The 24,253-nt window shown below is 23.9% G+C and overlaps 3 protein-coding genes across 8 annotated transcripts; 2 read left to right on the top strand and 1 right to left on the bottom strand.

The window, feature by feature from the left end:
• The first annotated feature begins 623 nt into the window (after positions 1-623).
• LOC122712361 (small ubiquitin-related modifier-like) lies at positions 624-2,082 on the top strand. Its single transcript, XM_043931939.1, has 5 exons — positions 624-743; positions 862-930; positions 1,018-1,095; positions 1,498-1,569; positions 1,758-2,082. The coding sequence occupies exons 1-5, from the start codon at positions 729-731 to the stop codon at positions 1,818-1,820; spliced, it is 297 nt and encodes a 98-aa protein (XP_043787874.1). The 5' UTR covers positions 624-728; the 3' UTR covers positions 1,821-2,082.
• Positions 2,083-4,775: 2,693 nt separating this feature from the next.
• LOC122712386 (E3 ubiquitin-protein ligase Ubr3) lies at positions 4,776-23,900 on the bottom strand. 2 transcript variants are annotated; one of them, XM_043932010.1, is made up of 30 exons: positions 23,723-23,900; positions 23,025-23,379; positions 22,220-22,433; positions 21,992-22,120; positions 21,565-21,830; positions 21,244-21,488; positions 21,054-21,171; positions 20,708-20,887; positions 20,351-20,577; positions 20,065-20,220; positions 11,872-12,053; positions 11,638-11,777; positions 11,408-11,550; positions 11,154-11,323; positions 10,804-11,047; positions 10,582-10,741; positions 10,328-10,510; positions 9,812-9,964; positions 9,387-9,565; positions 8,855-9,278; positions 8,593-8,738; positions 8,359-8,505; positions 7,965-8,279; positions 7,662-7,881; positions 7,374-7,583; positions 7,016-7,290; positions 6,584-6,931; positions 6,374-6,502; positions 6,149-6,288; positions 4,776-6,015 (listed from the first exon to the last, which is right to left on the bottom strand). In XM_043932010.1, the coding sequence occupies exons 2-30, from the start codon at positions 23,245-23,247 to the stop codon at positions 5,898-5,900; spliced, it is 5,784 nt and encodes a 1,927-aa protein (XP_043787945.1). In that variant the 5' UTR covers positions 23,248-23,379; positions 23,723-23,900; the 3' UTR covers positions 4,776-5,897. The 2 variants fall into 2 exon arrangements, with proteins under 2 accessions (XP_043787945.1, XP_043787946.1); XM_043932011.1 differs by lacking the exon at positions 9,812-9,964.
• LOC122712387 lies at positions 12,648-19,501 on the top strand. Of its 5 annotated transcripts, none has more exons than XM_043932015.1 (10): positions 14,299-14,726; positions 16,484-16,575; positions 16,801-17,339; positions 17,497-17,638; positions 17,827-17,967; positions 18,039-18,256; positions 18,322-18,542; positions 18,617-18,855; positions 18,918-19,047; positions 19,116-19,501. In XM_043932015.1, exons 3-10 carry the CDS (start codon positions 16,824-16,826, stop codon positions 19,450-19,452), a joined length of 1,944 nt encoding a protein of 647 aa, XP_043787950.1. In that variant the 5' UTR covers positions 14,299-14,726; positions 16,484-16,575; positions 16,801-16,823; the 3' UTR covers positions 19,453-19,501. The 5 variants fall into 5 exon arrangements, with proteins under 5 accessions (XP_043787947.1, XP_043787950.1, XP_043787949.1 ...); XM_043932014.1 differs by having other exon boundaries at positions 16,506-16,575; XM_043932016.1 differs by having other exon boundaries at positions 16,519-16,575.
• Positions 23,901-24,253: the final 353 nt, after the last annotated feature.

A 24,253-nucleotide genomic window follows, 5' to 3' on the forward strand; every position in this document is an offset into this window, starting at 1 on the left:
GAATAAATATTAATTAATTTAAAATTATTTTTAAATATTTATTTCTTTCTTTTTAACAAAATAATAATATTATTAATGAAAAATTTAATAAATATAAAAATGTAAATTTAATTATAAATGAGAAACTTAAAATTATATTTTCGTTAAAAAATTTAAACAATCAAAATTGAATTATGTAAAGATTTCTGGTATTTGAGTATTCTTATATTTTATATAATCATATAATGCTTATATACATAAATTTATTTTGGAAAATATTATTTTATAAACATATAAAATTAATTAATTTATATTTATGAAAAATAATAAGACAAACATAATAAATGAGTAATTCATAATATTTTATATTTTCAATATAAAAAAATAATTGAAAAAGAAAATTTTATCTAATTAATGATATATTTTATTTCTATAATGTAATTATTTAGCTAATATCCATCTATATATATATATGTAATATATATGCAAATATATATGTAATATATATGCAAATATATATGTAATATATATGCAAATATATATGTAAATATATAAAGAACAATTAAATTTTAAAGCAAAACTGTTAGAAAATGATGTCTTTTGGAACGAAAATAGCTACTAAACGTTAAAATTTTTATTTTAAGAATAGAAGACTGTGAAACTGACAAAAGCGCGGCGCCATATTGCGTGCTTGTGTTTGGTTACTGTTCTGGCGCGTGGTCAAGAATTGTTATATTTAATTAATTACCATGTCTGATAATCAGGTAGGCTTTCTTATTTTAATCAACAATTTGTTAGTGGGCATTTTATAGTATAAATTTAATATAACATTCGAATGTTCAATCATATTTTGAATCTAATCAGTCTAACCTTGCGTATTAGGAACAAAAACCCGAAGCCGGCCCAGGCGACGCGAATTCTGAATATATCAAGCTTAAAGTTGTTGGAAATGTAAGAAGTTAAAGTTATATTTTTTTATATTGACATCTTATTTTGATGGCTCTTAATGACCGATTTCGTCATTTCATTTTTTTTTAGGACAGCAATGAAATTCACTTTAGGGTAAAGATGACCACTCAAATGGGTAAACTCAAGAAATCATATAGCGATCGTGTGGTTAGTTCACTTTTCAAAATAAACGTGGATGATACTATTAGCTTTTGATAATATAGAATAATTTATTAAAAAAATTTTTGTAATAATTTCTTACTTTTTTTTATGTGACATGTGATATATAATTTAAGTTATATGATAGTAAAACTATAAATTTAAAAAATCACGAATTTTCATATGTTTATTAGAAACAAAATATATTTTTTCTTTTTAAATGAATTTTTAATGTAATTTATGGTTAAAATATTTTTGAGCTTTTAAAAATAAAATGAAATGATAAATTGATTTTTATTTGTAAAACATATCGAATTATAATATTTCTGTATATTTTGATATCAAAAATTATTTAATATATATTTTTAAAAAAGATAAAAATATTTAATTACATGTCTAAATTTTATTTAGGGTGTTCCTATGACATCACTCAGGTTTCTATTTGATGGTAAAAGAATTAATGATGATGAAACACCAAAGCAGGTAAACTTCTATTTAAATTTAAAATTTTGAATGAGACATAAAATTTCTTTTTACAACTTTATAAAATTAATTTTAAAAACAAAATTTTATCAATAATGTATCTTTTTTTATGGATTGACTTCAATATTATTTATAATTAATATGATCAAATCTTATGAAATATTATGATTTTAAAACTATTTTTGCAGTTGGAAATGGAAAATGATGATGTTATTGAAGTATATCAAGAACAGACAGGTGGTCACTATTGAAGAAATCTACTAAGTTTCAATCTCTTTTAAAGTGAAAGTGACTATCGTAAAGAAATGGACAAGTTTATCAGTATATATATATGTATGTTAAAAAAACATTATGTAATTTGGTTTTTTACGTAACATTTTGATGTGCTGTTCTACATTCCTGTAACGTGGCAAAGACCATCAACAGTCAGTTTCATACAATGTATATGTTTATCCAACAAAAACAAAACAAAAAAAAAAAGATACAGAACTAAAAAAAGAATCATGCCTTAAATGCTGTGAGTTTTGTCCATTAATAATATTTGGCAATATATTTGCATCCTATGAATTTCTAAATTAAATTAAATTAGACTTAGATCACAATTTTTAGTTTTGTTATTAAAACATGATAATTATTATATAATATAAATATGATTTAAACAAAATTGTTGCGTTTAAGGTACGTCTATAATAAAAGAAATAATTGTAATATTTTCCCTTTGCCTTTTTATGTAATTTTAATATTAATAGAAATATTTTCTACTTGAAAAGTATACATTCACTAATACGTAAAAAAATTTATTCTCTTCTGTATTGATAAGCATGAAATAATCAATGTAAGTAATGTGGATGCTTTTGAAGATTTTTATAGATTTTGATTTTTATTATAGACAAATTATATATTAGAATAATAAAAATGCTAAATTGCTATATCTGATAATTATGCATATAAAATTTACTTTTATATTTTTTTTTAAAATACTATTTGAGTTATATAAAAATTAGGTCAATGATCTACAAGTTATTAAATTGTTTACGTCTTATATATTATTTGAATATCAATCTATTATAAGCATCCTCATTACAAAATACTTAATTCATTTGATTTAACAGGACAAAATTTCTATAAATTGTAATAAAATTTATTCTTGTACAGATAAGTAATATAGTTTCTGTTTTCATTACTAACTTTTAGATATTGATTAATATTTTTCTTTCATTATTATATCTTCAATTCATATTTTAAACAATAACACTTTCTTAGATAATGAAAATAATTTATAAGTAGATGTTTTATATATAATTAGAACAAATAAGTAAATTATATTACTTTTAATAGTACTCTCTATTATGAAAAATAGCACTTGTTGAATAGAAAAATAATTAAATAAAATAAAAATTAGAGTCTCATTTTCGTAACAAAAGCAGAAAATGATTTTGATATAAATAATATTGTAATAATCATTAGATTTATGATAAAATTACATCTACGTTTATCAAGCTTCATCCATTTTACAAAACATGTTTGCATTTGCCAATGGCATAAATTACCTGTAATAATCATCTAAAAATAAATGATTCTTCATCTTTCTCTATTTACTTTACACACCATTTGAAAAGTAGTTAAACAAATATATTTATAGACAATTTTTTCATTTAATAGAATTGCTTTTATTTATACATTGAACAAAGTTGATAATTGCTATTATTATTTATTTTTTAGCACTTCTTAACATATTATTCGCAAATTTTTAACATTATAAGCAGACATTCGTAAAAATAATTAACTATATACAGATCATTTTGAGTTAACTAATCCTAATATGTGGCATCCTATCATTATTACACATTTACAGTGATTTATAACTTAGAAGAAGCAATTTTTTGTCTGTATATTTATATAACAAAAATTAAAATGTCTAATAAAAAATTTGTTTGCAAATATACTTTGTTAAAAATCAAAATGTTCAACAAAAATTTTAATCATTTAGTTGAACATTTGCAAATTGCTTCTTCAAAAATAATAACAACTTAATTGCCACAGTTCAATTAGCATTTATGCACCGGTGCGAAAAAATCAGCGAGTAGATAAATAGTTCATTCAATAAAATGAGTTTATAGGTTCATATACACAGCCCATAAATATGCATACAGAAATATATAATGCATCAAATATTGTCTGAATCCCGAGTTCATTGATTAATGAATAATTTCAATTTCTCATGAACTGTTGCAAAGAGAATTCATATTATTAAATTAAAAACAAAAACTATTTTTACAGAGAAAATTTTACAATATCATTCACATGGTATTAATAACAATCTTACTTAATTACTACACTGCTGATTCTGTTTTTTTGTTTTTTTTTTGTTTTTTTGTTTTTTATTTTTTTTTTAATAATAAAAACATATAATTAGTAAAAAAAAAACTTTATAAATTATTTTATAAAGAAATTTATCTAAATCAAAATTTCTGATTTTATTGAAAGTTTGTATATATATGGAGCATGGATTGTATATTTTTTTTATCAATAAAAAATTTTTTTGAGAAAGTGAATAATTCTCAGTTTCAACATTTTTCAATTTTTGTATACAATTTTACTTGGAAATTCTTTTTATAATAGTATAAATAGTATATATTAAAAATTAAATATTTTTTATTTAAAAGTTTTATTCTATCTTGAATTATTGTAGAATTATATTTTAAAAAATGAAAAAATTACTTGAAACTTTGAGCATTTCATTTTTTTCAGATGATATTTTATTAAAAAAAAAATTGCTTTATATGTAATTTATTACTCTATATATTCACAATATTTCATTATAAATAAAAAAATTTCTTATTTCTTATTTCTTAATTTTTCAAAAAAATTTTTTATTTTTAATAAAATTTAATGAATATGTAAAGCATAATTGCTTATTTATAAATTAATTTTTTTATTTAAAAAAATATCATTTAAAGGAAATAAAATCAGCATTCAGCATTCAAAGTTTTAGTGATTTTTTTCATTTTTTGATATATAATTCTATAATAATACAAGATAGAATAAAACTTTTTAAATAAAAAATGTTTAATTTTTAATATTATATTAAAAAATATATTATTATTACTATTATAAAAAAATTTCCAAATAAAATTGTATACAAAAATTGAAAGAATATTAAAATTTTGAAGATTATTTTTACTCTCTCAAAAAGATTTTTTATTGATAAAAAAATTGTTCCATATACAACCCATTATATTCTATATATATACAAATTTTCATTAAAACTAGATTTGGTTTAGATGAATTTCCTTATAAATTCATGGAAACTTTTTTTTACTGATTATATGTTAATTTGATATTCCGATAATTTGCATTTTCGATATATTTAACATATCATTCTACAAAATTATTTTCTTAACATTTCTGCCAATTTAACATGAAAATTTTCCCTTCACCTTCTAATTAAAAATTTATGCAAGATCGATATTTCTACTTTGCTCATATAAATTCAGAATCAGAGTAAAACATATTATGAATTGCAACAAATTATACAGAGATTTAAAATCGAGCTCATTATTAAACTTATTTAGAAACAGAGTTCTTATAAAGACATCAGTCTTTGATTTTGTCATGTTTACAGATCTAATATAATCCTCTGTATTTTTCAATTTATAATAATATAAAATATTCTATTTTTAAATAGAATATTTAGATAATATTTCAAAGAAGTTTTAAAATAAAATTTTTAGTAATCAAAAAATTAATTATAATAAATTTATGATTATTTATTTAGAATATAATGACTTTTTTTCTATTTTTCCCTATTTTAAAAAGAAGCACACAATAAATTCAATCCACCTCTAAAGAATCATGACATTATCATGATATTATTTATCTTGAACGATATAATTTATCCGATTTCTAATATAATCAAAATTTCGATTAAAAAATTTTCAAGAATTTTGAATAATTCTCATCTCTTAAGTACAAATGCTACATACTAAATAAGTACTTCTCTTATTAGGACATAATTTATATGTATATACTTAAATAGAATGTACAATGTGTAATTCAAAACATACATTTTTTCGGATATAATCTTTTATGTATTATGACTATAAACAATATTAATTCAGCTCTCACCTCATTTTTTTCTTATAATACTTTCATTCAATATTATGTCTACTTACTCATTGCATCATAATAAATATAATTATCATAAAATATTAGAGCAATCTGTTAATTCTTAAAGCGATGTTATTTCTTGGCGAGGCATTGTATGGGAATAAACCTGTTAAAAGTCTTCGACTTGTTTCATAATCACTTTTTAACGCTGTAATATGTTACAGTATGTCACGATGCCATACCCATGTTTTTTTTGTATGATCAAACCTATGTGCTAACCATTGTTGTTCTAATAATTGATACCTATCTTGATTTAGATAAAGAGGTTTTCCACGTCTATAAAATATAAATAAATGTTAATATCTTTCTAGTCACAAAATAAAATAACAAAAATTTAAATTGAAATATATTTAAAGATAAATTGGATTTTTTAATATATATATATAATATTAGAGAATAAAATATTTACTTCAAATCTCTATCTTCTTCCTCGAAATCATCGAGATATAAAGATCCCCATAAACAAACACGTTGACCTCGAATTACAACAATATAAGTTGATGTTACTACCAGATATATACCAGTTCCACCTCCACAATCAATTGAATGCTATATAATACAAAAAAATAATTTTATTTATATAATTTTAAATTACTAATTATCAAAGAAAATTATACGTATAAAGTGTATTTACTTGAACAACTTCGCATACATTCCATTGTTTGCGATTTTGTTTTAAACAAACAATGGCACCACATAGCAAACAAATACTAATCTCCTGTGGGATTGAATGACCTTGACGACATTGTCGTCCATGATAATACTAAAAAATATTTTATTTTTAAAATTTATAAAATTTAATACAAATATAAAACATATTTTTTAATTGACTAAATATTCATACCGTAAAAATCTTTTCATATTCCCTTGGAAGACTAAGTAACTTGGGCACTTGCCATGATATATGCTGCTCCATAATTAAATACCTGCCTGCATCGCTTCGATTTAAGAATGCAAGAAATTGATCACACCACATACGAGGTACTGATGCACTAGTCTCATTATCTTGCCAATTCAAAGCTACAGCAGAATTAAACATATTCCAATCCATACTTTCTGTAACTAATTCTAAGTAATATACTAATCTTGCAAATTCGACTTGTGGTGTTTTAATTAAAGGTAAAGGTTCCTCATACAAATGATAACGAAGCAATGCAGCTATTCGTAAAAATGGTAAACACATAAATTGAATCTGAAATAATATGATTAAATATACAATAAAATCTTAAAAACAAGATAAAGATTATAAATTACATAATTATCTATCCAAATTTACCTGTTGTTCGATACTGTGCATTTTATCTCGTGCATATGGTGTACACGACGAAGTGGATGGATCATATAAAACAGTATCTGAATGGTAGAGTGAACTGTTATTGAAATATTCAATGATTTTACAGAGTATTGTTTCTGAAGATATAGAACCGCGATCATTACATTCTCTCCTTAAAAATGTATTCCTTTCTGTTTGTGTGAGACTACCGCTTATTTGTACTATAACTTGATAGTACAATAAGTTATAAATTACTTTTACTACGCTAGAAAAATATGCTGAAAATAATTAAAATTTTAAATATAAAGTTTTATAAATTTGTTAAAATTGATTTGAAAATGAATTTATTAAATATAATTACTTTGATCCAAATGCAAAGGAAGTAATAATATAAATTGTATAAGAAGAGCAGTCGGATCTCTAAGAAGTAAAGGAACTTCTTCTTCATGTAGTGTTAGAGCAAGTGGAGTTGCTGATTCTGCAGGTAGCCCGGATAATTGTTGCCATGTATGTTGTACCGGCCAAAACATACATAGACGTGCATTTTTTGCAAGTACATCAAGAAGTGCAACTTAAAAAAAATATTATTAATGCAAAATTTATTATTCTAATTATTATTTATTACCAATTATAAATAAAAGAAATTTACCAATACAATCACGTTTTGGTCTTAAAGGTATTGTAGTAGGTGGAAGAATACATAATGATCCGCCACGTTGAACGAGTTCAATTTCAAAATTAGTTCGTGCTATAGAAGTTATAAAAGCAAACAAACTTTTATAACTATGTTGTTGTTGACATTTAGAATTTGTGCACCTTGTCATATCTTGTACTGCTTTACGCATTGCTTCAGACAAAAATGTTCGTTTCTATAAATATAAATCGTAAAATATTAAATAAAAAAACATTTAGAATATATTATTGTAAATTAGACGAAGTTTGAAAGACTTACCGTTGATGAATTTCGTTGTATTTCTTTTAAAAGATTATTTATCTCCGGAAGTATTGTAGGAAAAGGAACATAAGGAGATCGTACAATTGTTCCACGTTTTCCTAATTGCGGAGAAAGTGGAAGAAAACAATTAGCTAACTGTCGACAAAGTGGACATAAATATTCGCCACTATCTACAGCAAGAGAAAGTTGTCTTTGTTGATGACCAAGAGACTTTACATATGGCAACAAACAATCTAAATGTAAATGGTGACCACACGTTTGAACATAAACTCCACCTTCCCAACCTAAATTAATGGATAACAGCAACGAGACCTATAAATATAAATATATATATATATATGTATATTTGTTTTAGTATGATCAATGAATAAGTTGAAATTCAAATATTTACAGTATCAAAATGTCGATCCATTGCATCCATTCTACGATCAAAATAGGCACCGCGTGTATCACACTTTGGTATAGGCGGATCTTCATCAGATGTAGGTAAAACTAGTCTATCTGGTTGTTGACGTTCATGACCAATGACACTTGTTCCCTAAATATATAATTTACATAAAAATATTATGCAAATATTCTAATAAAAATAATTTATATAAATAAATATTCATAAAATGAAAATTACTTGAACTAATACAACAAGACCCATAGGATTATCTTCAGTACTAGGACTACTTTGACTGCAAATAACACAATCATATTCCTTTTTACTAGTTAATTTTGTTGCATTATCTTTTTGATCCCAATCCATACCAGATACTCCTGCTCCATCTAAACAAAGATTCATAAATTTTACTTTTTTTTTTTTGTAAATTATGTAAATTAAATTTTTTTATTCTTAAATATTCTTTTTTTTAATTTTATAAATTCTATGTGTTTTATTTTACCTGTTTCCATTGCTTTTTCCATGAATTGTTTTCGCTTATTAGCAAATTCAGCCATTAATTTTTGCTGTCTTTCTTTTGCTCGTCTTCGTCTTTCTTCTCTTTCGCGATCTTCTTTCTCTCGTTGTTTATCTTCACTTTCTTGCATACTTGGCCATAATTTGTTTCTAGCTTCATTTATAGCTTCTTTGCACATAGGATCCAAGTTTGTTATTTTGTTCAATAGATTCGCAATAAAGAATGGGCCATCACCAATTCGCGATTCTATAGGTTCTATAGTTGAACTACTACTAGCTTCATTATCCGACATTGCACTCTGTTCAGGATTATAACTATCTGGAACACCTGATAATTGCGAGTGCAATTTTAACAATAACGTGATTATACTCTCATCTACTTTTATCGTTTGTGATTGTAATGATCCACCCTAAACAAAAAAGAATATAGAATAATAAATTAATAATATTTGTAGTATAATTTATTTACTAAAATATATACATATAATATTGATAAAAATCAATATGTAAATTAGTACCTGAATTTCCCTTCTTTTAAAGTGTTTATGTGAACTCGATGTAGATGGAACAATTTCTGTCGTCGTTACATTAGAATTACTCAATCTCGAGTACATTGTTGTTGCAGCAACTATTTCGTTACCAGCCATAACAGCAGGCCGTTGAGGTGCTGGTGGTAATGCTGGTTGACTAACAAAATCTATTTGTAAAAAATAAAGATTAAAAAAAAATGATTATTTTTTCTTTGAAAATATATTATTTTTAAATATCAATTATTTTCTTTTTATTGATAAAATTGATAACTTAGTATTATTTTAGAATATTATTAATGCATTAGTTCTTAATTATGAAAAAAAAATGTGATACATATTTTGTAAATAACTATATAAGATAAATATAAGAAGGATATTGCTATGATTAAGGTGAAATGATAGAAATAACATACTGTTTGGTAGAGGAGGTGATTCAAGGGCAAGGGCCATGGATTCTTCGGTGGATGATGGTAAAGCTCTTGGTAGAGTTATTAAATCATCTTCACTATTAGCTTCTGATATTGTAACAATTCCATCTTCAGGTACAAAAGTTATTTGAAATTGGTCTATAAAACAATTAAGAAAAAATAAAATATCATTGCAATATCATATAATACATTTAATCAACACCGAAATATCCATCTCATAATTTATGAATATACACTTATACATATATATATATATATATATATATATGTATATATATGTATATTTTTATTTATTATATATATATATATATAATGTATATTGCTATTAATTAGAATAAGGTATATTAAAAATTTTATATACAAGGACCTATAAGGATTGTTTTTGATACATACATAAATTAAACTTATAAATTAAATGTAAATATTTATTTTTTATAATTTTTATTACTATTAGTTTATTATTTAATATAAATGAAAAAAGAAATATAAATAAAAACTTACCATTTACTTGAGGTAAAACAGGTAAAGAAGCATTCATAGCAACTTGTAATCCAGTATCATTACTAATAGTATCTAAAGGTGGAAGAGCTAAAACTTCTAAAGGACCTTCATCTGTTGCATCATTTATCATGAGTGAAGTTCCAACCTCAGTCATTTCACCTTGAATTTCCCATTCAAAGTCACCTAAAAGATTTATTAAAACAATAATCATGTAATATAGTAGAAAATAATAGTTTAATGATAATTTTACTCACTATCTGAGCTACTTGATTCTGATTCTTGAACTAAGATTACTTTAGGTATTACTGTTCTCAAATTTTCAGACAAGTCATCAGTTTTATACCAACCATCTAAATCCATGTCTTTTATTATACGAGATGATTCATCACTAGTATAATGACACAAAGGATTCATCTGATGTGAAAAAAATATAATTATTTTACAATTCTACGATATTTTTTTAATTAATTACTTACAGATTTATCAGGAATTTCTGCAGTAATTACTGCCATTTCTAATAAATAAATAGTCAATGCCATTATATGCTCTGATATGTTATGTCCATACACAGATTTATATAAAATTATTAAAATCATAGAATGAAAAACTCTAGATCGTAGTACAATTCGTGGATCATCATATGCAGATGAAACAGGAGCAGGATGCCTAAATGGTGGCCATGGAATTGCACTATTTTTTAATTTTCCTGATTGTTTCACACTAAAATATTTAAGTATATATAAAGTATCATAATAAAAGAGTAAAAGTTAAAATAAAAAAATAATTTGTTAAATATTTTAATAATATCTTAATAAAATTTACTAACTATTCAGTAAAACGATCCATTGCCATTTGAAAATCTCCTCTTTGAGCTGCTCTTAGCAAAACATGCAAAGGATCAAATAACTCTTCCCAGACTAAACGAGGTTTTGGTCCATACATTCCTTGTTGCATATTTCCACTAGCTTCAAGATTAGGTGCCCTATATACTGCAACCTGTAAATTACATTTTATATTACATAATTATATAATTACATAATTACATATTTATTTTTTTTAAATATAATAAATAAAATATACATCAGCCAATACAGATTCAAAATCTCTATTTTGGGTACTACCAGAACGTTCTGGCATTAATTCCATTAATTGACTATGAGTTTTATCTCCCATAGATAATAAAGTAACCATTTCTAAACGGGACATTTCAGGATCAGATAAACCTAAAATTAAAATTTGTTATATATATTAACTTAATAAATATTATATAATATAAATAAAATTAAAAAAAAATAATATGAAAATCTTACCTAAATTTGTTCGTACATTAAGTAATATTGCTAAAAATGTTAAAAAACTTTCTAACATAGGCATATCATGTTTTCCATCCATGTATTCATTTTGAGATGTTCTGTATAAACAAAGGCTCAATTCTTGTTTCACAAGGAATCTAATCAAATCAAAGATCATTATCAATTATAATTTTAATTTGAAAGATATAATTTAAATATAATATGTGATATATAATATAACATGATTATTACTTTTTAACAATTGTTTTTAGAAAAATGTCTGGTTGTAGTTTTGTTGCACAGACTTGAAGTAAATAAAGATCTGCATCTACCATTGAATTACAAAAGTTGCATTGTATGTATGTCATAATTTGACCTTTTATTTGAAGACCATTACGCACCCATAATCCATTTAAAATTTCATAAAAGGCAACCTAAAAATATATTATATTTATTATAAAAAAAAAATTAAAAAATAGGAAAATCACAATATTAAAAAATTATTTATTAAAATTCATTTTATTTCATATTTGAAAATATCTCTTAATATTTGTATGTATGATATATATATGAAAAATTTAAAGATATTGAATCAATTTTGTTTTTGTGTAATAATTCAAAATATTTTCAATAATATAATAATAATAATATTTTCAATAAATAATAATTCAAAATAATTCCTGGATATTATATATAAAAATAAATACATATCAAATAATAAAAATCAAAATAAATTTTAGAATTTAATTATTATTATTTATTTATTATTTATAATGAATTTATAAAAATTTCAACAATTTATTTATCATTAAAAAATATTTTTATTACAAATAATAATGTTAGAATATAACATATTATAGACATTACAAATTTAATTTTATTTATTTCCCATAGAATAAACAATTTATAGAGTCTACTGTAAACTCATGATATTCCCCCACTTAATCCACCAATCCCGTCACAGGGAAGCATCCAAACGCTGTGTTCTCAGTATATGATCGATAACAAGAGAAGAGCATTTATAGTTTCGGGAAAGTTGACTAAGTTTCTTCCTTGAGTGATTAAGTCTTCAAATATTTCTGAAAATTTTGATTTTTTATTTTTATAATCATTATTTTTAGATTTAGTATTTAAAATTGATCCAATAAACGAACAATAAAAGAAGAAAGAAAAACAAGATTGAATGTGTTATATGTGCAATCTTCAAATTCATTTACTTTTAATTGAAATTAATTGTTAAAATAAATAAAAATGATTTTAATTAGACCAAAAATTATTTTTATTTGTTTAATATTTACTTTACAACAAATTAAAAATAGTTTCGAATTTGATTATAATAGTGTAAAAGATATGATAAAATTCGGTCATGAAATAGTAATGGATATTTTTGAATCATGGGAATTAATACATCCAAAAGGTCCTGAATATGATAAGACTTTACCATTTATTCAGAGAATGGAAAAAGAATTAAAGAATCGTATATCAAGAATATCAGAAAAAATTGATAGTTTTCAAGAACAAATAGATATACGATTGGACACAATTTTAGCTAAAGTTTTAAGTGAAGTACCGTTACAAGAAATATTAAATGAAAAACTGCGTATCCTCGATGAAAATGTTGGACGAATTAATGATTTATATTATGATTTCCATTTATATTCTAAAGCATCTCATAAATATGAGAGATATACATTAGAAGATTTTGCAAATACATGTGTTTCCTCAAGAACAGGTGCTCTTCCTGACGTTTTAAAAAATATTCATCGATTACTTGTTCCTTCTCCTGACGAAATTCTCGGCAGAAGCATTCTTATATTATTGACAAATCAAATGCATGTAAGTAATTTTATAATTTTTAATACATTTTTTAAAATTATATAAAAAATATTTTATTTTAAAATTAAAAATTTTAACGATTATTCGTAATTTTTTTTTAAATTATATAAGATTAAAAAAAATTGTTATTTATTTAATATTTTCGAAATTGAATATTATGTATTGTTAGAAGTTTAATCTATCATGACTATTAAGTATGAAGAGGTATTAGGTGCATGATATATCAGAGTGATCAAGTGACATCCGACAATCTGTACCTATTCAAGTTACAAACTCAGTAGGAATATATATAGATACAACGTTGAAATAATAAATTTGCAATTATTTTCCTATATGTAATTAAAATATTGATTTTTTTTATATTTTACTATACCAATAATATAAAATATGCTTAACATCATTATAGTTAGATTTAAATTAATTATTTGTAATTATAAAAATTATAAAAATAGAAAATATTATATTATAATTATAATAGTATAATAAATATAATAGACAAATTTAAAAATATTTAAAGATTTAATACATGTTTACCTTATATTTTTTTATTTAAAAGGAATTTCTTTCAAAGGAATTGCTTAAGAAATATTTTTAACAAAGGTAATAATTAAGAAAAAATAATTTTTGTTTGATTATCTGATTATATAGTTGAATCTCTTATATAAGTTCTATTTTATTTTTATAAAAGATAATTATCAAAGAATCATAACGAGATCGCTACAATGAAATTTAATTTAATATTTCAATTTAATTTTTTTTAATAGTGAATAAATTTTATTCAAAATATATTCAATAAAAATAAAATGCCTTTTCTTTTTTCGTAATAAATGGATTAATTTTTAAGAAAAAACGAAATACAACATTTTTCTTGGATAAGAAAACTAAGAACAATAATGGCAGTTTGTGCGAAAGGTTAACAACGAAAAGAACCGGAGAATGAAAAGGAGCATGCGCAGAAATACATAACACCATTAAACCTCAAACGATCTCAACCCGAGAGGGGAGAAATATAGAGTCAAATGACGGAACAATAACACGAAATTCTCAGTAGAGTGTGCGCAACGAGGAATGGTGTTTGTTCTAATCTTATTTTTCTAATTTTTTTCATTAAAAATACAATTCAATCATTTTCTATATCTGAGAGATGACTGTTGATAAATGTTTATGAAATAGTGTATATAGTGAACTTTAAAAAGTTTAGACTTAACAATCAAAATATTTTAACAATTTTAAAATACAATGCAAGCAGATTTGTAGTTACAGTTTAGCAGGTTTCAATTTTCGCTTATTACGATCGAAACATTTCAATTAATCATACTAACCTTTCATGACCTAATAATTTTACTACTTTCTATTCGACACTGTTGAAAAACAATTAAAATTGAATTGAAAATTGTTTATGAAATATTGATATATCTATAAATAATTTGTTAATGAAACATATTACACGTTTTTATGAAAAAAAAAATATTCAGAGATTTCGCTTTTAGATATCATGTCATCAAATAACAGTAAGTTTCTTGCATCGTTCCATCATGTCATCGTAAAATCTTACATAAAATCGTACATAAAATTTTATGTTATAAATGTAATATATAAATAATTCATTTGAAAAATATTGATATATATATAATGGTATATATAATATTACAAATTGATTTTACAAAAACAAAGCTGTCATCCTAATATTTAAAATGTATACATTAAATTTTTAAATGAAAACTTATTAAGTTTCCATTAATAAAATAATGAATAAAATTTTTATATAAATAATTTACACTTCTGTTTTAAATAAATTTGTTTGTTTTAAAATAATAATAAATATAATTTATCATAACAATTGCTGATGCAACATTATTTGAACGGCCAAAAATGGAAAAGTTAAACTTTATTTGAACAAGATATTACAAAATTAATTCGACGATCATTTTTTAAAATTAAATCAACAATTATTAAAGACTAGTCACTTTTCACATAACATAAACTTATAATGTATGCACTATATGTAAAAAGATATAGCAACGAAACCTTAGGAAAAACTGTTTGTACTACGGTAAAGCTAATCTTTTTTTGTTTCATAATAATTTTATTTTATTTATAATATGTGATAATTTATTAACTGTTATAAATTTAAATAAACAAATTTATTGCTTTGTTTAAAATAAAAAAGAATTCTTTCTTAAAAATGAAAAATTGCAACGATGCGAGAAACTTATTATTTTGAAATGGAAAAAGCAGATATTTAATTATTATTATCGGATATCGATTGTTGTCGAAATCGTTTAAATTACCGGAAGGGCTAATAATTACATACGGATGTGACTCACATTCAAGTGAATTAAACGTAATCTGTTAAAAGAAAAAAAGTATTATTAATTAAGAACGAATCTCGAGATACATATTGAATATAATAATCACAAAATTACATGTTAGTAATCTTTTCACGAACATAACACATGATATCATTTTACTTCAACTACTGACGTATCTAATTTTTAACGTAATCAGTATATGCGACCCTTACTATCAAACATGCTCTGTATATCAATGAACGATCATTATGCACAAATAAGGGAGTTATGAAATGTTGTTACAAATATATGATAACTTATTCTTCAAGGTTCCAAGAATGCACTATACAAATGAATGCAACTTTGGCATTCTTTTCGAATAATATTATGTATAATGTATAATAATCTTTTATTTTAAATTTTGTAATTGATTTGTTTCAAACTATAAGGAAATTTTTAAAAGTTTTAGAAAAAACTCTAAAAAAAAAAGTTATGAATTTTATTAAGTTTTATTTTATTTTTATAAATAAAATAAATAATTCAATAAAATAAATATATTCAATATGACTCGTAAACTATTTAATTTTAATTGTTAAAAATGATTTGTCACATTGAATTATCAATAGAGTTTTAAAAAAAAAAGTAAAAAATTTTCATTAAAAAAAATAAGATACTTATAAATCTATATCAATAATTATATCATAGGCAGTTTAACAATAGTTTTTAATTTTCTTCAGTTTAATTTTCTTTCATGTATAGTTTCTTTAAACAGTGACTCAAAAGATATCTTTGTTTGCTTGGTTAACGTGGATCGTCAATGATCTACACGGTAAGAAATGCGTCATATAATATTTGACTAAATCAGTAAAAAAGAAGAGTGGAAACAAAATTATTTACATCAAAAATATTTCTGATTGAAATTTATCATACAACCATAAGTTGAAATCATCTCATTTAGCAATTGTACACATTTTCATATAGATATTAGATATTGGATTATTTGTCCATGTATATATAATTAAAGATTAAAATAAGAACTTATTTTTCTATTAAGGATCAAATAAAACAGCTACAAATATGAAGAAATTAAATATTCCTATATGTCTTCTGTTTCTCTTCATAATATGGGGAGTAACTATTAGTATACATTATGACCCTACAATGATCGACGAAATGCGAAATAAACTATTACAATTGGAGAAAATAGTGGAGAGAGATCTATTCCATTCTAAACTATATCAATTTGAAAATAACAAAGAAGGAAAGTATTTATGGCTCATAAAAAAGTTCAAGAAATTTGGTGATGAACTAGAGCGAAACATTTCGAGCAATAGTTATGAGTATTTGAATGCATTGAATTCCATTTGGTTATGGGCTAGAACAGAAAACGAATTACAAGGGATTAACGGTTTGTACCGAGTTTTTCGGATGATGCAACAGGAGATCATTAATGGAAAAGTTGCCCTTGATATACCAAAACTGGCTGATTTCTTGGATACGATTCTGCATGATCCGAATGCGTCGATCGTGAACGCTCTTTCTCGAATCGGTGACCTGATAGTGCACGAAAAATTATTCGTTTCGGTTTATCAGGTATAATAATATAAACGAATTGTTTCCAATACGATGATCATCGATGTAGCGAACGTTCTTCTTTGATAATTAACAAACAGAAATTTAAGAACTAATTATTTTTGATATTGATAGATTTAATCTTTTCTTTTTTTGCGTTTACTTTTTCGTTTTGTAGGAAGCATCTTCACAAATTTGCAATGAAAATCAGTCGCTTCAACAATTGCTATACAATTTATATACCACAATAACATTGGCGGAAATTAAGGGTTACAGTATGATTCAGTTCTCTTATAAGATATTACGGCTTTACAATCCAGGTATAATGCATTATCATTTGTAAATTGCATAGCTTATTAATTTTTTTCAATACATGGTTTACAATAATATATCCAATTCTTTTTATTTATATTTTGTCTTTTTTTAATATTAAAGAAAAAATTTATTTAGTTAGATTTTAAATAATTTTTTAAAAATTCACTTTTTAATCATAATAAATTTGATGCAGGAACAAATTTCACTGATGAAATGGAAATAGTAAAGCAACAATATGAGACAAGAACGACAGAAACTTTGCGGGCTGTAAAAACAGCTATGGCATTTGCTCCACGACAAATTTGGAAATGTGATGCGAGAATACATAAATTAGGTACATTTTTGTATATTATTATACAAAAAATATAATATATATATATATATATGCTAAAATAATTGTCACAGATGAAACATATACCAAATTAACACAATTATTCCAAGGATATATTGTGAATGAAGTGGATTTGAATAAAGACTCGTCTTGTAGAGAAAATTGCGCTTACTATGAATATTCAAAAGTTTATGGATGTTATAAAAATCAGTTTTGTTCTCAACAACGTAAATGTAACGGTAGAATATTGAAATGCGAATATATTGATTCTGATATGTGGATTTGTCCTTCGGTAAATAGAAACTTTTCTTATCTTTACAATGTGACAAAAATAAACAAATTCATGAATTATTTTAGTCTGAACATAATGATCGAAGATATGAATACATAGAATACGAAAACGGCCAGATATTTGGAGAAAAAAGCACTTGCAATAAAGGTACAACCAAAGTTGATAGCTGGTGGCGTTGGCTATTTTGGCATTGTAGCTACTGTTTTTGCTATTGTGATGACAATAATATGAACTCTGATCGATACTTCAGTTTAAGAAAAGTTGTATCTGATATAGAGAATAATAAGTTAGTAATTTATGTTAAAAAAATTTCTAAGATTCAAGAAGAATGATGAATAATAATAATAATATTTGTTACAGAGTAGTAACAGGTGTTCGATTTAAAAAAGTCAATCAAATAATACATATACAAATACAGCAAGGTGAATTGATGCCACGTGGAAATATTGATAAAACCAGTGTACATTGGAAATCAATTGAAGAATTTAATATATTAGATAATAATATCAAAAACGGTGTTGATTATCATACTTTATCATGGGAAAAACGAGGCTTGGATCTAGACGATTTAGTCCTTGACAAAAATTATCTTTTGACAGGTATATTTAAATAAAAAATATATTATTCTTGTAACTTCATAGTTATACTAATTATTTTGCAGGTTTCAAGTTTCGAATGGTTGGTTCACGATTGAATTTAGAAGTAAGAATGACGCCTTTTAATTTCACAACTGGAAAATTAATAGAACCATTAAACAATAGTTTTTGGTTCAGTCATGATCGAACCGATAGGTAATATTTGTTTGTGTATATTCTTTTGTACTTATAAATGTTTTATCTAATATCATATTTGTTTACAGAACTGAATTAAAATTTGAGAATCCTAATATACCAACTAGATTACCTCTTCTTGCATTACCAGACTCAAAAACAGAACAATATCTGAATTTTGCACCAAGTGATCGTAAAACTGATGCTGCACAAAATACAATACCATTTCTTGATGTTCAACCGGTAGAATCAAATCCACCAATTCCAATCGCAGGTGCTGGTATTTTTCATAAAGGTAGATTAGGATCGGGTGGATATGTAGCATTAAGATTGATTACATATGATTTTAGTAAACATTTACAAGTTGATTTACCTGTTAATGTAGAAACAGTTGTTGATGCTCCAAATGAAATAAGATCAGTATGAATATATTTATGTATACTATTAAGATATAGTTCATATTTTTTAACATAAAGTTCAATATTTTTTTCTATTTTATTTCTACTTTCATATTGTCTTTCAATATTTACTTTTAATAAATATTTACTTTAATAATTAATATTATTCATAGATTTATATTAATAATGATTTTTTTAAAAAAATTAGTTTTTATATTATTAAATAATATGTTTAATTTTGTATCAAATAATGTTTCTTGTGCCATTTAACATTTATATATATTTGTTTTGACACAACATATCATAAAAATAAAAATTTATCTTCTAATATTCCTAATTCCAATTCCTTTTTATCACAATCTTCAATAATGTTACTTGTTAATTTAAGTTATATAATTAAGTATTGTTATTTTAATAAAAATTTATAATATTCATTATTAATAAAATATAAAATAAAAAATCCATATCATAAATGAAATTTCACTACCATAATGAAATAAAATAGTATAAATAAAATAATATCTTTAATATAATTGTATAAATATTTTCAAATATGAATTTTATCAAGTTTTAAAATATTGTATATATCGAAAATATATTGAAAAGAAATAAATATACTGGAAAATAAAAAAGTACTTACCTGAACTCGTAAAGGATGCATCATTAAAAGATGTAACATGTCTGTAGGAGGTAACAAATCATTGAGTGTAGCCCCTTGTTGACGCACAGCTTGGCACATAAATACAGCAAAATATCGATGCAATGGAAGATGAAAAGACACTTGTAAACTATCACTCTGTAATTAAATAAAAAGATATTCAAGTATAATATTATTCTTTATACTTTAATTAATTAATTTAAATATAATAAAATAAAATAAAAATATGTAAAAAAAAATATTTTTATTAAATTATTTAATTATTTACCACATTTGGATGAGTAAAATTTATAGCATCTAGCCAATCTTGCAATGCAGTGAGACAAAATGATAAAACTCTACGAGTAAGAACTGCACTTTCTGGACCACGTAAATGAGAAACTAGAGCCCACATTGGATATGCACTAGCTTCTAATTCTGCACTAAATGCTGCATAGTATGTATTAGATTCATATTCAACATGTTGATTTACTTCTCGTTGATTTACATTCATTCCTGAATTAAATATAATAAAAATAATTTTAAAAATACTTTACAATATATAATAATAGTATATAATATTCTGTTATATTGGATATATATATTGAATATATATTCTATATATTGGATAAAAATAAAATAATACCTTGAAACATAGATAGGAAATCAAACCACATTTCTAAAAGTGTGTCATCACTCATAAATCTGACAGCTATAGGTTTGTGTGAAAGAACGTTGTTTAAATCTGATACAATAGGCCAATAGCAATGTTCCTTCATCACTTGACGTTCACAATCTACTACATAATGAAAATTTTTGTCTGGATCTAGAAAGAAAAAATATTTAGAATATTTAATTTCAATAAACATATTTTAATAACAACAATATTTATTAATAATAAATATTTCTAAATATTATATTTTATAAAAAATTTCATAAAACATATTCTAAAATTAATAATAAAATTTATAATATAAACATTATATACTTACCATGTAAAGTATTTTGAATCAATATTTTACTCATCATATATTTTAAAGCTATCACCATAACATGCAACAACTTTAATTGATCTACCATTTTCAATGCTAAACTTTCATTACTGAATAGCTGAAACATGAAATACAAGCATTTAAAATATTTCATTTATAATAAATGTAATATTTTTATTACAATATTTACCTGTACACTGACATGAACTACTCTGTTGCTCAAAGTATCAGGATCTGTTGAACGTTCAAGCATCATTGAAACTCTACTGTAATGTAAAACAAATGCTCGAGTGAGTGCTTCTTTATATTCTGGATCTGGTAACATATTTAATAGCAAACAGACTAATTTCTGTGGAAATTGATAAGCCACTGTCCAAAACATTAATTCTTCTAAAAAAGTGGTATGTTGTAAATGTTCTTGTAATGATGCACATTCTAAAAAAATATAATAAAGTATTTATATAAATATTCTTTTATAATTATATATATGCATTAATAAAAAAAGATTTGCCTTTATATTCATCAGGTGGTTCTGGATTTGGTAATGATCTTACTGCATTTTGATATATTTCATTACTATCTTGACAATAACTATCATATTCTGGTTCTCCAGTTGATACAGTAGGATCCATAAGATTCCTATATTTTTGTGGATTAGTTAAAGCTGATGTCATAACATGCCTCATTAATGCACCCATTTTATTAAAATCAATGAGCATTGTTAAATATTCATCTGCATCTTGTATTGCAGCTTCATAATTTCGTCGACCCACCGTACTGAAATGAAATAAAATATTTAAATATATATATATTGAAAAATAATTAAAAAATTAAGAAATATATATATTGAAAAATAATTAAAAAATATAATATATATATATATAATAATATATATATTTTATAATTCTAGTAATTAAACAAAGAAATATATAATATACCAATTTTCACGTAAATGTTGTATAAGACGAAGAATTATTCTAGGCATCATTGCTTCTGCTACACACATTAAATTTGATGGAGCAGCTGATGTATCAACAGCTGCTTTTGGTCCATGCCTATCACAAAATCTAAAAAAATAGTTATATTAAATATTATTCTTATTAATAATAATTATAACTTTTTAATTTAATCTTTTACTTTTATTCTTCTATTTATTAAAATTTTACCCTGATTCTTTCATAACAGATGCATCACCACAATCACATGCACCTCCTGCTTGACTCAAAAACATATTAAAGTCATGGCCATAATGATTGCCTTTTTTAAAACATTCTGTACATAAAGACATACATGGTGAAATACCACATGTACGACAACGATATGCAACAAAATTAGGTGTCCAAACTAATCCACAAGTTGTAGCATTATCATACATTCTCACTGAAATATTTTTCAAAAATATTTGATTTAAATATATGAAAATTTGATCAAATATGTTATATATATTAAAAAATTTCCAATTAAATTTTTAAATTTTCAATATTTAATAATGTTTTTTCTCAAATTATTATTATATTGATTCAAAAAATTGTCTACTTTAATTTTAAAATTAAAAATTTTATGAACTTTATTCTTTTAAGTATTAGAATATCTAATACATTTACATTTTCATATCTATAGTAATATATATGAACATATATTTATTGAATAATCTTGTTGATGCCAAATACGCAAATTGCATTATAATTATATCACAGATTTTAAAATAATGTTCATAACAAAATATATTATGTAGAAATGTCAAACAATTTGATTAGAGTAGAATTATAATAATTATAATATTTGTAATATTAATATATATTATTCTATATTCTATGTATTTTAATCATAAAATTGAATTTTATATTATATTATATTATATTATATTATATCTTAATCTTTCTTAATTTAAACATTTAAATTCAATATAATTTTTTATACATATTATGTTTTTAATTTATTCAGTTAAAAAAAATAAAATGCATGCTGTACCTATTTTAGCAAATTTTTCTGGTGTATTACCACTAGCTATTAACCATTTACACCAATTTATAGTTTCTCTGTCACCAATATCTTTACTAGGATTTAATAATTCATCCAATAATTTAGTAAGAGATGGTGGACAGCCACTGTCATGAGCCAAATTGCTACATTCTGCATGTATATGAGCAGCTGTATAACTTTTCCTTAATATATCAGTGCATAAGCCTGACATTGTGAAAGATTGACCTCGCACAGCGAGGATACCACTGTCTTTACTACGTGTTGCGGTATCCTCCGAGGATGACGAGTATTCACGTCCTGGCTTCGCCAGCTCGCCAAATCCCGCGGGAACACCTTGTAGAATCTGTAAACAATGTAAATAATTATCATTATAAAATTTAAAACTATTATAAAAAGCGTAACCTAAAAATAACAAATATAAGAACGAAAAACAAATGAGCAAGTCAAGTCGAGAATCAGGTGATACCGATATTAAAATTTCAGGAAGCCGACAGGACAGCCGATAGTTGCCTGACGACTTACACCTTTTTGCGTGTTTCTCGTATGAAAACTTCCGGGAAACCTTTCAAGTAGAGACGATCCGCGGACTAAAGAATTCTCAACAACCTCCATATCAGTGAGCATCTCCCGTCAACTTTGTCTTCCTCATCAATTTTGACAACATGACGAAAGCAAGGGACCGTTACCTTATACTACTCTCCTGAACCGTAGGTTACTATCGACTTTCAGATTTCATGTTTCGACAAGTACTCAGTACTTGCACAATAATCCTCGTTGATACAACACACATTTACATTTACCGAACAGCAAAAGCACTCGATCACCAATCGTTCGATCAATTGACCACAGCTTATATTCTTCTACGGTACGTCTTCTTCTTTCTGATCAAGAATTTGTCTATCTTATCGACAGAACAATGACAGAATACCAGATCTCGTTTCTTAATGTATATATTTCATCAGTTTTCATTATGTTTAAATATATATATATATATATATATATATACGCACTTCATTTCTGTTATTATAGCAATTATAAACAATATATATAAAAAATTAATTAGAATTAATATAATTAAATAATTTAAAAATATAATTTAGAATATATTATTTATTCGCTTTACTTACAATCCAATCATATATAATTTTTTGGACAAATTAATCTATTAGGGAACATAAAACTTTTTGCATTTATCATAATATTTCAAAAAAGGAATT

The sequence above is a fragment of the Apis laboriosa genome, unplaced genomic scaffold (assembly GCF_014066325.1).
Source record: "Apis laboriosa isolate Shangri-la unplaced genomic scaffold, ASM1406632v1 scaffold1_cov151, whole genome shotgun sequence".
Lineage (NCBI taxonomy): Eukaryota > Metazoa > Arthropoda > Insecta > Hymenoptera > Apidae > Apis > Apis laboriosa.

Bases quoted from the DNA above. Each gene is read 5' to 3' on its own strand.
- LOC122712361 (XM_043931939.1), top strand. The intron at 931-1,017 runs GTAAGAAGTTAA...ATTTTTTTTTAG, and splicing joins AGCTTAAAGTTGTTGGAAAT to GACAGCAATGAAATTCACTT. The intron at 1,096-1,497 runs GTTAGTTCACTT...AATTTTATTTAG, and splicing joins AATCATATAGCGATCGTGTG to GGTGTTCCTATGACATCACT.
- LOC122712387 (XM_043932012.1), top strand. From the start codon at position 12,871: ATGATTTTAATTAGACCAAAAATTATTTTTATTTGTTTAATATTTACT. The intron at 17,639-17,826 runs GTATAATGCATT...AATTTGATGCAG, and splicing joins ATTACGGCTTTACAATCCAG to GAACAAATTTCACTGATGAA. The intron at 17,968-18,038 runs GTACATTTTTGT...TAATTGTCACAG, and splicing joins TGCGAGAATACATAAATTAG to ATGAAACATATACCAAATTA.
- LOC122712386 (XM_043932010.1), bottom strand. From the start codon at position 23,247: ATGTCAGGCTTATGCACTGATATATTAAGGAAAAGTTATACAGCTGCT. The intron at 21,489-21,564 runs GCAAATCTTTTT...ATATTTTTTTAG, and splicing joins ACCACCTGATGAATATAAAG to AATGTGCATCATTACAAGAA. The intron at 11,324-11,407 runs GTATATTTTATT...TGTAATTTACAG, and splicing joins TTGAATCTGTATTGGCTGAT to GTTGCAGTATATAGGGCACC.